Here is a 15,000-nt window from a genome sequence, read left to right on the forward strand (position 1 = left end):
ATAATTTATTTAATTACGTCGTGGGATCATTTATAAATTACATCTTCATACCAGGTTTGAGCTCAGTCAATTGTAAGTGCAAGCTGTGAATACATTTTCACTGAATATGAAGCAAAACGTATACGCATCGCCATTATTTCGCAGTGTCACGGAAGAAATAACCGCTCTGGTTACATACAAACTCAGCTCGTGCTGCTTTATAACTTCACCAATGATTACCGATGAAGGTTTTGAGTATAAAATTAATGTGTTCTCAAATGATTTTTGTTTCGTTTTAGGCCAGGTCAGTCATATAAATGGAACGATGCCCTATGTCTGAAAAGATTTGGTTATATCTGTCAATTCGTTAAAAATGGTAAGTTGATATTTTGGATTTGACAGTACGTTTGACGACCAATTAACTGATAACATTTGGGTTTTTGACAATTTTGGCAATTGCTCAGTGTGTATATTTTCTTTTTGAAATTCTTTTTGACCATGAACCAGAGCCAAACAAGACATAAACAAAAGAAAGATTCGTTGATGTGACGTCAGACCAATAATACGATAGATCCTAACAAAATAGTTGACTGTCATGAGTTTATTATTGAGGTCAAAGGTTAATAAATGAAAATAATTGTATACTAACGCTGGCGAGTATCTAATTGCAGGTTCTATTGGAGGACGGGTGACAATAGCTACGACAGAATCACAACCAGCCAATGGTAATACCACAGTATCTTCCACTGGACGTAAGTTTTCGACGGCAGCTCTTTCAAACTCTTTGAAGAATGAAGATGCAGTGCGTTATGGCAGTATATCTGATAGACGTACTATCACTATAGCTACTAAACCGAATAAAGATAAGACAGGTAAATAATATCCACAATTGCAATATCTACAATTTGTTTTATGTTGTGTAATTACATGTAAACGGAGATTTTGGTTTTATCAGGGGTCTGGTCACTTTACGTAATGCAGAGACATGTTATTCAGGTGACAGGAAGGTTGTTAGGAAAGTTGAATTGTTTGCATGGAACTATGGTAAGTATTCCAAGATGCTAACCTGAGGAAGCAGACCAGTCATTGTGCGAACCTTCGTCTATATGATAGGCAGTTATGGTACAAACAACTAAATTGTAGTCACCCATACCAATATCAATACTTTTGACTATTCTCGTACTTGCATTTCTTGTCTCTGTGTTTCAGTCAAAAGCCGCTATGAGATTATCCCTGGCTGTCAATCATGGTATGGATCCAAAACTGTGTGTGAAGACAGGGGAGGAAGGCTTGCAACCATTTTAAACAAAGAAACTCAACTCAGCATCGAAGGATTGATAGCTCAGCATGGGTATACACACATAAAGTTTTGGTTTGATGCACATGATGAAACACTGGAAGGTCATTGGACAGACTCAAATGGAAATCCACAACCCTACTACAACTGGGCACCTGGACAACCTAATAACTATGGATGGAGAGGTCAATGCCCAGGGATTGAAGACTGTGCTCTACTGCAGTAAGTCGAACCTTTCCTCTTTTATTGTCCCAATTACAAAAACCGATCACAGAAATAAGACTTGCCTGTTTATATTGCTATTTAGAAATATATGTAAATTTTAAATGCTGTTATGACGTAATGTGATATGATATGACATGCCGCAGTGTCAATTGATATGACGTGATGTAATGTGATATGATATAGTTTGATGAGATACTCCTCACCAAAGCAGTATTTCATTACTTTACATAGTTAATGTGGAGTCTCACCTCGACATTGCTGCTGAAGGACGTACCATTTTTTTCTAATGCTTCCATCTTTGCAGAGAAAAGTCCGCACAATACAAGTGGAATGATGATGTTTGCATAAAGCGGTTTGGATATATTTGTGAATATGATATGATAGGTAAGTAATTGAATGCAGGTAACCCTCAATTTAAATTTGATCCATGAAATAAATCAAACCATTTCACTCTAAAAGTCCCCTTCGTTGTTTTCTGTTTATCAATAGTACAGTAGGACCTGCTGCAATCTTCAACCTCTCTTTCGTATCTTACCTAATTAGTATTAGCCCAAAGACTTACCGTTGTTCACTCTCAGTTTTGAACTTAATGCAAATGATGGCAGAATACTACTACTAACGGATCCCATAATGTAGTAACAGAATTAGCATTGATAATAATATCACAAATTGACAGGCTCTTGCAATTGTAAATGGATATTTCGTTCAAACGGCTGCTCTTCAATATTGGATTGTTCTGACCTCGGTTGACCTATCATATCATACGCCCAACTTGTTATGTTTACGATAGAGCTCCACTCATCACCGACCAATGAAAATCGTCGGAGTAATTTCAAACTAAGCACAAAGTTCTGTGCATACAATGAGTAGAAAAAGATACATGTTTGCAAAGATAACTCTCTTGGCCTCCCCTGCTGTAAGACGAGGGGTTATTTAATCAGGTTATTCTGCTCTCATTTGGATTGCACAGTTTGAATTCTTTCCACAAAGTCTTGGCGTACACAACAACGTCATGATAGTCTCTAGCCTACCAACGTTCATTTTTCAGAGCTTATTCTTTCTCTTTTTAAAGGAAATTATGTAATAGATTTTTTCTTAAGGATATCAAATATCTTGGTTAAAGTACATATATTTCATACTTTTCATTTCTATTTTGTTCTGTAGAAACTGACGATGATGAAGATATCGTTACTACTTTGGCGTTCAGTGACAATAATTCCACAACTTCGTTTAGCCAAACTAATGAACTAACCACCGCCAGTATCTCCATCACCAGTAGCAGCAGTGCCAGTACGAGCGGCAAAGGAACTGGAGCAATAATAGACAACCCATCTACAAATAAGTTCGATAAACCAACCCAAACTGATGAACGTAAAGACTCAGCTCTGTATAGTCAGAGGAATGAGCAGTCTCCAGGTAGGAAAAGTAAAGTTATTGTATAAGCAAATGACTTTCATTTCGGCTATAACATTATCTTGTTTCTGTGGGTTAGAATATCACTAGAGAGGACTAAACGCATGATGACGTCATATGTCCATAATATTAACCCTAACCTATCATACACCACTGAGACTGGACTATTTGACTAAATACTATATACTATAATGCATATTCAAAGTGGCAACGTTTACTAAATACAGTGACATTGTTAAGCAGGAAACCCTGAATGTTTAAATTAAAGACTCTACCATTTATTATTGTCTATTCTGTTTATTCCCCAATATTTATCACTTCCTGTTATTTTCAAGCCTTTCAACCAGAATATAAACACTGCTTCCATGGATTTATTGCTACCCTTTCCTGGAAACATATCGTAAAACTTGTTTGAATGTTTTGATTGTATCATCTCTTAACTTACTAGGTCCAAAGATGGTTACTATAGAATTGGTCTTATCGTTTATAAATCTGTTTCTTCTCATTGGGGTTGTTGCTTTCTTGTATCTATCAGTCTGGCGAAAAAGGTGAATAGTTGTTTTATTTTCGAATTCTTTTGAATGATATGACAAATTAAGATGAGTGACTTATTTTAAATCCTGAATAAAAAACATTCAATTCAAATAGAAAACATCCTCCATATATGTAATATTAAGAGCATGAATAGAAGAGTGCTTGCAATTACTGCACAGCTGCTCAGACCTGTAATTCCAAACGTAACTTCCGTTGAGATTGTCAATGCAAATTTTAAGCCAAGACTTATATAACTGCTACCACGCACGTTTCATATTCTTTCTTGCAGGTACAGTACCGTTATTCGGAAACCTTTCTATCAAGATCTGGAAAATACACACTCTACCGAGGAACTCTGTAATTCGAAAGTATAAAACCAAAGTGGTAGTCACATACAAACACCTGTCAGTGACTATAAAAAACCAAAGCCGTTTAACGTTATGTTGTAATTTGATTAAGAAGAATATTTAACAAGATCAGGAAAAGAACTCCTTCGTCACTTACCATTAACTGTACAGAAACTTGGAGAACCGATAGTCCTTAAGTTTTGCACAATGTCTTCAAACAAAATAATGCGCACTAAATGTAAGGATATATCGCTTGTCAGGAAATATTTTGTTTGTGTACATTAATTAGTAGTCAACACTGACATATATGAGCCTTGTACTGTTTTAGTTAGATTGGCAGAAATTGTTTTGTTATTGAATGCTATCCTGTCGTCTCCTCATTGCTCCTGTCGTCTGCTCATCCAAATGTTAGGAAGTGTTACATGTAAATTGAAAAAATATGTAAATAAGATTAACCTTTGCTATCCAGAAACATCTCAACCAATTTGAATATATCCTACGTCAGAATTAGAATGCTTGCTACAATCATGTAAGTTTTACATTATTTAAGTTAGTTTTATAAACAAAAACAATCTGATGATTCGTTGAACGCACATTGTCATAAAATGTGCAAATTTAAGTGTAACTAGAACAGTACCTGGCATTTTTGGTAGATGTAATACTGCATTATTCGTGTTTGACATCTTTATCTAACAACTAACATTGCCAGTGTAGACTGACAGTACGTTAAAGCCGTTGTTGAAATATTTTTTTATTTCTGCATTTCAATTTATACAAACCTTTCAAATAAATGCGAAATTCATCCAAATATGAGTCCAAGAATAAAACGCTGGATGAATCATGAATGTACTCTCGGACACCAACAGTCAAAAGTACCATGTGTAGTGTTGTTACCCTTCTTAAAGTGGTCTAAGTTTGAAGCGAACGTTAATTTATTTCGTAAACAGACACTTATCTGAGTTGGTGATGTTAATTCATGCATGGCGTTCGTTTTCCTCTGTCTGTCTGTCTGTCTGTCTGTCTGTCTGTCTGTCTGTCTGTCTGTCTGTCTGTCTGTCTGTCGCCGTTCACCAGCCAGTCTCTCCCCTCTGTCTGTCTGTCTGTCTGTCTGTCTGTCTGTCTGTCTGTCTGTCTGTCTGTCGCCGTTCACCAGCCAGTCTCTCCCCTCTGTCTGTCTGTCTGTCTGTCTGTCTGTCTGTCTGTCTGTCTGTCTGTCTGTCTGTCTGTCTGTCTGTCTGTCTGTCTGTCTGTCTGTTTTTCAGCCAGCCAGCCAATCTATCTGACTGACTGACTGATTGATTGACTCGCTGTCTTTGTCTGTCTGTCTGTCTGTCTGTCTGTCTGTCTGTCTGTCTGTCTGTCTGTCTGTCTGTCTGTCTGTCTGGCTGGCTGGCTGCCTGTCGCGGTCTGGCTGTCATGATAAGCTTCATAACAGACAACATTCATGTTTCCACTGTAAATCACATCTAATCCAACACAATCATTCTGTGATTTGATGTCCCCTTTATTAAATAATGATTATAGTTAAATAAAATGTTACATATGATATGAAACGTTTATTTAAAAGAAATCATCACGTCATTTCAAAAACTGACTAAAATCAAGTATTTCTGAGAAAAGTCACACACTTCAATAAAATGTACATGAAAGGCCTTACACTGTGAACCACAGCAAGCAGCATTGTTGTGTACGTTTTGAAACTGTTATGTACACTAGTAAGCAGATCTAGAATTGTTGTGTACGTTTTGAAACCGACATGTACACTAGCAATGTGGTCTTAGATCAAAGTGAACGACTACGAATGTGATTGAAGTTGGACTGTTGGGTAAATTACTAAGCAAGTTTACTTACACCAATAAAGAATGAAATGTACATGTACTCTCCGTACAAAAATCAAGCCTAACCTAAAACCTAGCAGATACTTTCATTAGACATGTCACGTGATATAAGATATATGATATACGAGATATACTTAGAAATCATGTTTTTATCAAATAATTAGCAATCAACCCCGTGTTAAGATAAGATAAGATAATATAAGATAAAACTTTATTGGGTCCCTTTTAGGCTAATTTGGTTATCTGCTACAAAAGATTATTACAAACAGTAAAATGTACATAGTGTACATTTGGCTCAACATATACTATGCTTTAAAATTCTACATTACAATCTCATGACCCTTATGACCTATCCAATATGACCTACTATTCATTATAACCCCCTATTCATTATGACCCCTATCCAATATGACCTACTATTCATTAAGACCTCCTATTCATTATGACCTCCTATTCATTATAACCCCCTGTTTATTATGACCCATATCCAATATGACCTCCTATTCATTATAACCCCTATTCATTATGACCCATATCAAATATGACCTCCTATTCATTATGACCCCCTATTCATTGTAACCCCCTGTTTATTATGACCCATATCCAATATGACCTCCTATTCATTATGACCCCCTATTCATTATAACCCCATGTTTATTATGACCCATATCCAATATGACCTCCTATTCATTATGACCTCCTATTCATTATAACCCCTATTCATTATGACCCATATCCAATATGACCTCCTATTCATTATGACCCCTATTAATTGTAACCCCCTGTTTATTATGACCCATATCCAATATGACCTACTATTCATTAAGACCTCCTATTCATTATGACCCCTATTCATTATAACCCCATGTTTATTATGACCCATATCCAATATGACCTCCTATCCAATATGACCTCCTATTCATTATGACCTCCTATTCATTATGATCCCATATTCATTATAACCCCCTATTCATTGTATAAATTCATGTCCTTGTGGGTAATAAATTTGACCATATGTTGTCCTTACATGTGGAGGTAATCAAATTTGCAAGGATACTGAATTAATAAGGACAGAAGTAAAATTTACAAGAACATAAAGAAAATAAAACCGGCTAACACCGAAGTTACGAAATGAGTAGGAATGATCCTGGAAGCTGGTGATGTAGGAGGACAGGTTGGCTTAGGCTCTTCTGGCAGTTTAAGGCCAAGTGGAGATATACTCCAATCCAGGAAACAATGTCCATGGGTTGTAATAGGATCAGTTCCAGGAATGGTGAAATCGGTGCAGATCTGTTTTTGACTACCTAGAATTTTTGTGATTGGTTCCCATGCGAACGATCCGGTGTACTTGGGATACTTACTACAGTCGTCAACCTAAAAATGTATAAATATGACACATATATAAGCTACACTCTGAACCAAACTCTTAATAGCACTAAGATCATACATAACATACAGAGAGTACGTATTAAGCATTTATTTTCTATTTCTCCTATTATGTAAGGATTATAAGAGTTGTCTCAGCAGAGACTGAGTCATACATTTCAATTCATTAGCAGTATGCCAGTCACGTTAATGCATTGCCGTGATCTGATTGGACGAAAGTTCAACTATATGACAAAACCGGTTCTAGGGCAAACGCCCTAATATTAATAGGTGGTATGTTAGTCGATGATCCTTCAGATATATTTCGAACTAATAATTTGTTGCGCTGTCTCCTCAGTATCAATGGCTCTTCTCTTTATGTCTTGTCTGACGGTTAGGACTTCATGTCGACTTGGGTCAGCAGCATGGGTATGGTCATTTACATGACCTACCACTTCATTCCCTCGAACTTTCACTTTGGCCTTACAATTACTGTGTCTTCTCTTTTCGCATTCGTATGATACAACGCCATTAACTAGATCTTTCTGTTTCACGTAAACGTAACCTTGATAAACAAGTTTCATCTTCCCATGGTTACTATAAACAAACTCCATGATACTACACGGTTGCAGAGATATTTGTATGATCAGTTAAAATTCTGAAGTTTGACTGTAAAAACTTTGATTTACGCTGTTCTTTTATAGGTATGTTTCTTTGATCTTTCAGACTTCAGACCTTTTTGACCAATTAGAGCATGGCAATCGAGTTTTTTTCGTACACCTCCCGAAATCAAAGTGATAAAACCATATTTCAAGTACACCGCTCGAAATCACCCTTCTCGGTGTTTTCATTCGTAATACGATAAAAGTGATAAAAGGAATATTTTAAGTACACCGCCTGAAATCACGCCTTTCATTCGCATTATAGTAGAATTGCTAAGTAACCCTAAAAACATAGTATTACCTTTTTTGGTCGAATCATTTGTCCTACCATAGGCATTTGTTCGGAGGCATTTGTCCCGGGGCATTTGTACTACGGGGGCGTTTATCTAGGGGGAATTTGTCAGGGGGTATTTGTCCAGGGAATAAGCCATTTTCATAAACTATATATGGGTTATGGAAAGCCATTTCATGATTATACATTGTCTACAATTATTGGCGATTTCAGAGAAGCATGAAGTTGATATTGCACCTTTATAGGGTATGTTTGCTATGGGCTATTGCATCATGGGAAGTAGCAGAAATAATATATTCTAGTGGCACACTGAATATTCATGAGACTTGAGTGCCTATACCCTTAAGTGTAAAACATCTTTCGAGAATAAACGGTCGGGTACGAGCATATGACAGTCATTTCATTTCTACCTATCTGAGAGTGTCATAGATTGGGGTTCTCAATAATCGTGTAGAATGTTGGACACATCGTAAAGGAACTGTGTCTCAATTCCATCCAACAAAGATTTTGGAGACAGGTACTGCTTTACGATACTGATGGACCCTGTGAACTTGAACAGTCATATTGGCGTGAGGTAAACTTCAAATACTCGTTCTGGAGCCAGATGTATTCAACCCTGCCAGCGTTCGAGAGGAACAACTTTCACTTCATTTTAATAATTTTGGGAATTGGGAGCAGATAGTCTCCGAGTGTAAATGGTATGATAGATGTTGACATTATAACAAGATCCACTGCAGTTGGATATACTCTCGATTTGCATAAAATTCGCCCCATATAACACTTGTCTTTGGCTGGTGCTGTACCAAAACTCTGTACACTTGGGCTAATGCTTAGGGAGTGTCCAGATTTTACTTCCGGGGGGAGGGGCATCAATTTTTCTCAGGAAAAATTGGGGGGGGGGGGGGCTAAACAAAAATTTCAAAATTTTCTGGGGGGGGGGGCATGGAAAAAATCATGATTATTTAATACAACATAAATCGACCTGCAATTCTGCCACTTCTCAATGTAACTTTTCCGCGAAGATGTGCAAGACTTGAATTGTTTCATCACAATTAATCACTATCAGTGTTATCATGAGTACATGAATTTGTGTTCCTACCATGTGAGTGGATATTATGTCTAATTTTTCTCTTTTTAATTTTCTCTGTTTTGGTAATTTATGCTCATCAAGATATTTATCTAACTCTTTCAGTTTTTCAAGAGTTCTACTCAAGAACAACTTCAACCAGTCATAGTCATTATATTTCGTTTTCTCTTTTTTTCTGTTGCTCTCCCCGATGTCTGGATCTGATTTTACTCTCTCCAGATTTTATCAGATGTTCAATGTAGTTTTTGACAACGCTTATGCTGACAATATATTTCTCTGCAAAACGAGATATAGCAACTACATCATGTAATTGTTTATGTTGGCACGCCGCGGGGTTGGAAGTCATCTACAGTTTGGTTAGTGTTTGCGAAATCACCTAATACTGGAAATATAAGTTAAACTTAAATATCAGTCAAAGTATAACAAGCAAAAATGTTGATAGTTGAATTATTTTAGTTTTTGACTATTCCTTCCAACAATAAAAAAATGTTCACATTTATACTTGCATTGTTGAGAAGCTGAGCAATACGAACCGGCATTGGAACTAAAGTTGTATTCAATACGTATCTAAAAAGTAGAACAGTTGTGAAGTATTTAAAGTATACCCGCATTGCCCAATGGAAATATGTTGTTCTTGTCATTGTGCATGAAATGGTTATCCTCTTGTTTTCAGTATAATGATTTAACCTGTAAAAGTTTATACACTTTATAAGTTATTTAGGAGTATTTATTTTTTAAAGCACAACTGAACAAAGGTTCAGAGGTTTAACGGCTATAGGCATGGCGGTGAAGCTGTGTTTGTGTGTGTGTATTTGTAATTGTATACAGACAGACAGACAGACAGACATACAGACAGACAGAAGAGACAGAAGGCAGACAGACAGACAGACAGACAGACACATACATACATACATACATACATACATACATACATACATACATACATGCATACATGCACGCACGCACGCACGCACGCACACATACATACATACTTACATACATACATACATACATACATACATACACACATACACACACACACACACACACATACATACATACATACATACATACATACATACATACATACATACATACATACATACATACATACATACATACATACATACATACATGTACATTGTGTATGTATAATGTGTTTGTGTATGTGTGTAAGTCTATGTTTATAGGGGGCTGGAAAAAATCAAGAACTTGCAGGGGGGGGGGCATCAATTTTCCCAAGCTTTTGTAGGGGGGGGCATGAAAAAAATACACAAGGAAAAGGGGAAATCCTCCGGGGTCCCCTGGAAGTAAAATCTGGACACTCCCTTAATTATTTTAGTGTTCAATGGAAAAGTGAGACATTTTGTGATCTCCAAGGAGTATTTCATTGGCACGTTTTATTTTATAATCTCTTGATTCAGAAACTGAAAATAATTGCGAACGCCAAAATACAGACTTCAAGTTGCCGAGAAATACTGTAATCCTTATCACGTAATTTCATTTCCGTTCGGACGACCAACACAGATTGTTATGTTGGTTGTCTGAGGTCTGTCTACTTACCGTGCAATAGTTGTATGTACTCTTCTCCCCATTGTAGTCCACATAAACAGCCATACACAAGAAGCAACCCAATATGTCCTCTGCACCTGTACCCTCACCCTATAAGTGAAAACGTGATGTGAATCAATACACAGTTTATTAGAAAGAATTCGTTTGATATCTAAACCTTTGTTATAGTATTTCACAAATATTCTGGATTAATTAAGGCAAACATCGATATCGTCATCAGTGTACTTTTATTGTACACTTAATTAGGACTAGCGCTGGAAATATGTACTCAGAGAACTCTGACACGTCTCCGTTATGGTACGGTGCCTCTCATAAGGAAAACGCGAGACTGAGCAGATATTGCCTGTGCTTGATTTACGGTTAAAACATCGAATATTGGTACAAGATAAAACAGACTAGACAAACAGTAAGTTTGGATTAGTCATTTGGTACAAGATAAAAGGCGCTAGACCAGCAGTAGGTTTAGATTAGTCATTTGAAATACTTTAGGGACATTCAAATGGATCTGGACAGACTATTTTACTCGAAAATCATGGACAGGAAAAATCTGCGCATACTGTTATCGAGTAAAACTCACGGATTTGCACAATATGCGCCAGAACGGACAAGAAACAGGTTTAGCATAGTTGTTTCAATGATTAGTCTTGAAATCGCATGAATATTGAAATGCAAATGTATCTGCGTATCTTTTTAAAAAATAAAAACCGTGCTAGTGTCCCGTGTCTGCGTTCTCGGAGCGTATATTTTCAAAGCTAATCATGATAAAAACTCTTCATGGGTTAACTCCAATCATAGACCCTACACGTACACGTAGGGTCTATGCTCCAATGTGCAGTTGTAAACTTCTTAAGCCACACATACCGAATCGCACTCTACGTTCTACAAACAAGAATCTGCTTGCAACAATGAATTCCAGACAAGTAACATTTGGAGGTCGCTCATTCTCATATGTCGCCCCTAAACTATGGAACTCTTTACTTGACAATCGCCAAACCTCAGCCTCGATTTGTAGACTTATTTGTTTAACAATGCCCGATGGTGTGCTTTAATCATTCCGCGCTACTGAACAAAACATCACTCTGGAAATCGGCGCTATAGAAATTGGATTGCTTGCTTGCTTGCTTGCTTGCTTGCTTGCTTGATTGATTGATTGATTGATTGATTGATTGAATATTTCATTGTGTTTTTGAAGATGTAAATGTAAGGAGGAGGGCTGTTGAAATATAAAAATAGCAACAGCGAAATGCAATAAATTCAATTCATTGGTACATATCTAGCTATCCAGATTAAGTCTCACAAACCAACACCCTCCTCCAAAGTGGATTGAAATGTAATGCGTTGTTGCCAACATTGTAGTTTTTAAAGTCGGTATAAATTTCATGCATGTTAGACTTCGACGACTCCAATAATTACAATTGCGTGTTATTGTTTTCATTTTGAGTCCATGTTTGAAGGGTTAGTGTTATCTACCCATATTGTAGAACCAATTAAGTGAAAAACACTTTAGGCTATCATGCTAGATGAAATTGAGTAAAGGTTCAAATGATATTTTACTTACCACATCATAATCCTTTTCCCAGTCTGTTTCAGGTATAATAATGAAGTAAGAACCATCTGGTACATTTTTCCTGACACTCAACCAGGTATGGTTAAGAAAACGTGCCGTGTCGTCGTGTGTATTTACAATTTTTTGAGCATAATCGGGTGGACATGCAGGCATACCATCACAATCAAGGTACTCGTGTTTCAACGAATCCCATTGGATGGTACAATTGGCGCAACTGATCTCGTCAAACGGTTCCTCGTAATACTTCCCGTTGAAACTTCGTTCAATGGCCGTGCTTACTTGAATGGTTAAGAACAGACACAGGGCAGCAAAGATTTTGGTTGTTGCCTGTAAGTGAATTAAAAGATATAAATGTGTCAGTGCTGGCAAGTCGCTCCTTTAGTTGTAAATAACATTTCCTGTAATCATTTAAGATTCAACCATGATCTTTTCTATCATATAGAGCGCATGCATTACGATTACATGGAAGGGAATAGAGTAATAGAATGTAAATGACAGAAGACAAACACAATATCGTTAAGGAAGTGCCTCTCTCTCTCTCTCTCTCTCTCTCTCTCTCTCTCTCTCTCTCTCTCTCTCTCTCTCTCTCTCTCTCTCTCTCTCCCTCTCTCGTAAATATGATTTTACATCACCAAATCACAAATACGAGAGAGAGAGAGAGAGAGAGAGAGAGAGAGAGAGAGAGAGAGAGAGAGAGAGAGAGAGAGAGAGAGAGAGAGAGAGAGAGAGAGAGAGAGAGAGAGAGAGAGAGAGAGAGAGAGAGAGAATTCCATTTGGCATTTGACCGATTGAGTGCCCTATGTGTTATCAAACGCCGACTGGCATACTGCATAAACCATGTAAGACGTTTGTGACGTAGTAGCAAGTTCAAGCAAATGTTATTATTGATACCTTAGCATTTACACTTTCCTTTTAATCTCAATGAAAACGTTAGTCGTTAGTGTATAGTAATATGTAAACTAGGAATATCTGTTATACAACTGTCATTACAATCTCTTTATTCGTAGTTGTAGAACGTTTCCAACATTTGTCATTTAGTTTTGCCTTAAAGGGACTAATCTATCATGATCATTTACTTAATACTTAGACACTCTGCTCAAATAAGATGACCCCAGTGTGACCTGTTTCTCTTACACCACACCTCGATACATTGGTATGACCTGTTTTATTTCTAAGGTCACGATGTTTTGTCTCGTCGCACTCAATAGCTTTAATACTAAAATATTTCACCTAACCACACCTTTAAGGCCTTCAATATGTTGTCAGGGGAATTAGCCGTACCAATGTGTAATCTATCCTGAGGGATGGTATACCGTACCCGCAGGTTGTGACCAGTTGACGACATATGTGAACGAGTGTACTGATCAAACCAATTTCACTTAAATTGAACGATCCCGGAATATGAATATCTGTTGAATTATGCATTCTAGTGATCAATTGACTTTTGACCGTCAAGTATCAAGATGCGAGATTGTAAAACTTATCATATTGACGTTTACATTATATCATGTCCTTATTTTCATTCTAAATTTCCTGAAATTGATGAATTTTTAAGATAAGTTGAACATTGAACCTCCAGGGTCTCTGGGTCCATGCCAAGTTTGCTGTATCATGAATTAAGCTTTGAGTTTTTGAGTGCCTGAACCAATGCGATCTTTAGATTTGCCCCATTCATTATTTGTGGTTCTTTGTTGATCAAGTCTGGACAGTTAGTGTGTTTGTGTTGCTGTGCCCTTCATGTGTTCTTCAGTGACAAAACGTTCATAGTTTGAAGTCTCGGTGTTGATGATATTATATCCCAATTGAAGACACATTAAAAATGATAACTTTATTGCATGTTTTGATTCACAATATTTCTTTCTTTACATACAATCCGCGACAAAATCGTGTCCATTGTTTTCTGGACGTTAGGGAATACCTGGTATGGATGTTATCCATATGTACACTGTCATGGAATGTAATTCCTTGGCCTTGGTGTGTGGGGACTCTTAATATTGCCATTAGAATACTTATTGTGAAACGCAGTCATGCAGAGTAGTGAATTGCTTTTCATTACATTCATTGTCAAGACATTCTAATTTAAAATGGTTATATACATAGAAACCGACAAGTTTCGGAAGGGTTTTCATGGAAATATAGCAGAAATAGGAATAATAATGTTACACCTGAAGCCGACAGAATCAAGTTTGTCTGTGATTCTGGCAACTTGCCACTTTCAATGAGTTTGCAACTTTTTTCACGGGGGGAGCAATGTTGTAATGTACGGCCGACAACGAAAGGGAAACGAAAAAAACCTTACTTTTCATTTGAGATTCTAAGCTTGTTTTTTTTCTTCGAAAGGAAATGACAGAAAGGGGAAACTGTAGTTTAATTGCAAGTACAATGTTTTATTGAATTATTCTTCACATCGTAATAAAATGTTATTAGTTTAAGATATGTGCAGGCACCCCCTGGCGTGGGAATGAAAGCGACCGTGACGATAACTATTAAAACTTTTACGATGTAGATCCGACTTTCGTTTTCCTTGATCATGAGAAAACAATCTTCTATCATATGTATGTTAGAATAATGACCTCTATGACAGTCCCGCAGTTACTTTGGGTCGTGATATACAGATAGGTGACGTTACGGGACAGACGTAAAAACACAACACTACACCTACCCTCACCTCTCATTGTAAATGCATGTTTGACGGACAGTTCTGATGGATATCGGAAAACTTTAGGTTTTACATTTTTTTGTTAATCACTTCATACGAATCAATGGTATATAGCTCGAATGCTTAGATAATTAATATGTAATAACGAAATTAGACAAACATC

General features: G+C 36.9%; 1 protein-coding gene across 1 annotated transcript in view; it reads right to left on the reverse strand.

Annotated features, from left to right (window-relative positions):
- Positions 1 to 5,278: 5,278 nt before the first annotated feature.
- Positions 5,279 to 15,000, reverse strand: part of LOC144436156 (uncharacterized) — a 9,985-nt gene continuing 263 nt past the window's right edge. The window contains exons 2-4 of the mRNA XM_078124862.1: positions 12,170 to 12,505; positions 10,603 to 10,701; positions 5,279 to 7,007 (exon numbers count right to left, since the gene is read on the reverse strand). Coding sequence (XP_077980988.1) covers positions 6,717 to 7,007; positions 10,603 to 10,701; positions 12,170 to 12,505 — 726 coding nt within the window. The 3' untranslated portion in view covers positions 5,279 to 6,716. The remainder of the gene's footprint in view (positions 7,008 to 10,602; positions 10,702 to 12,169; positions 12,506 to 15,000) is intronic.

Source organism: Glandiceps talaboti, chromosome 6 (genome assembly GCF_964340395.1).
Source record: "Glandiceps talaboti chromosome 6, keGlaTala1.1, whole genome shotgun sequence".
Lineage (NCBI taxonomy): Eukaryota > Metazoa > Hemichordata > Enteropneusta > Spengelidae > Glandiceps > Glandiceps talaboti.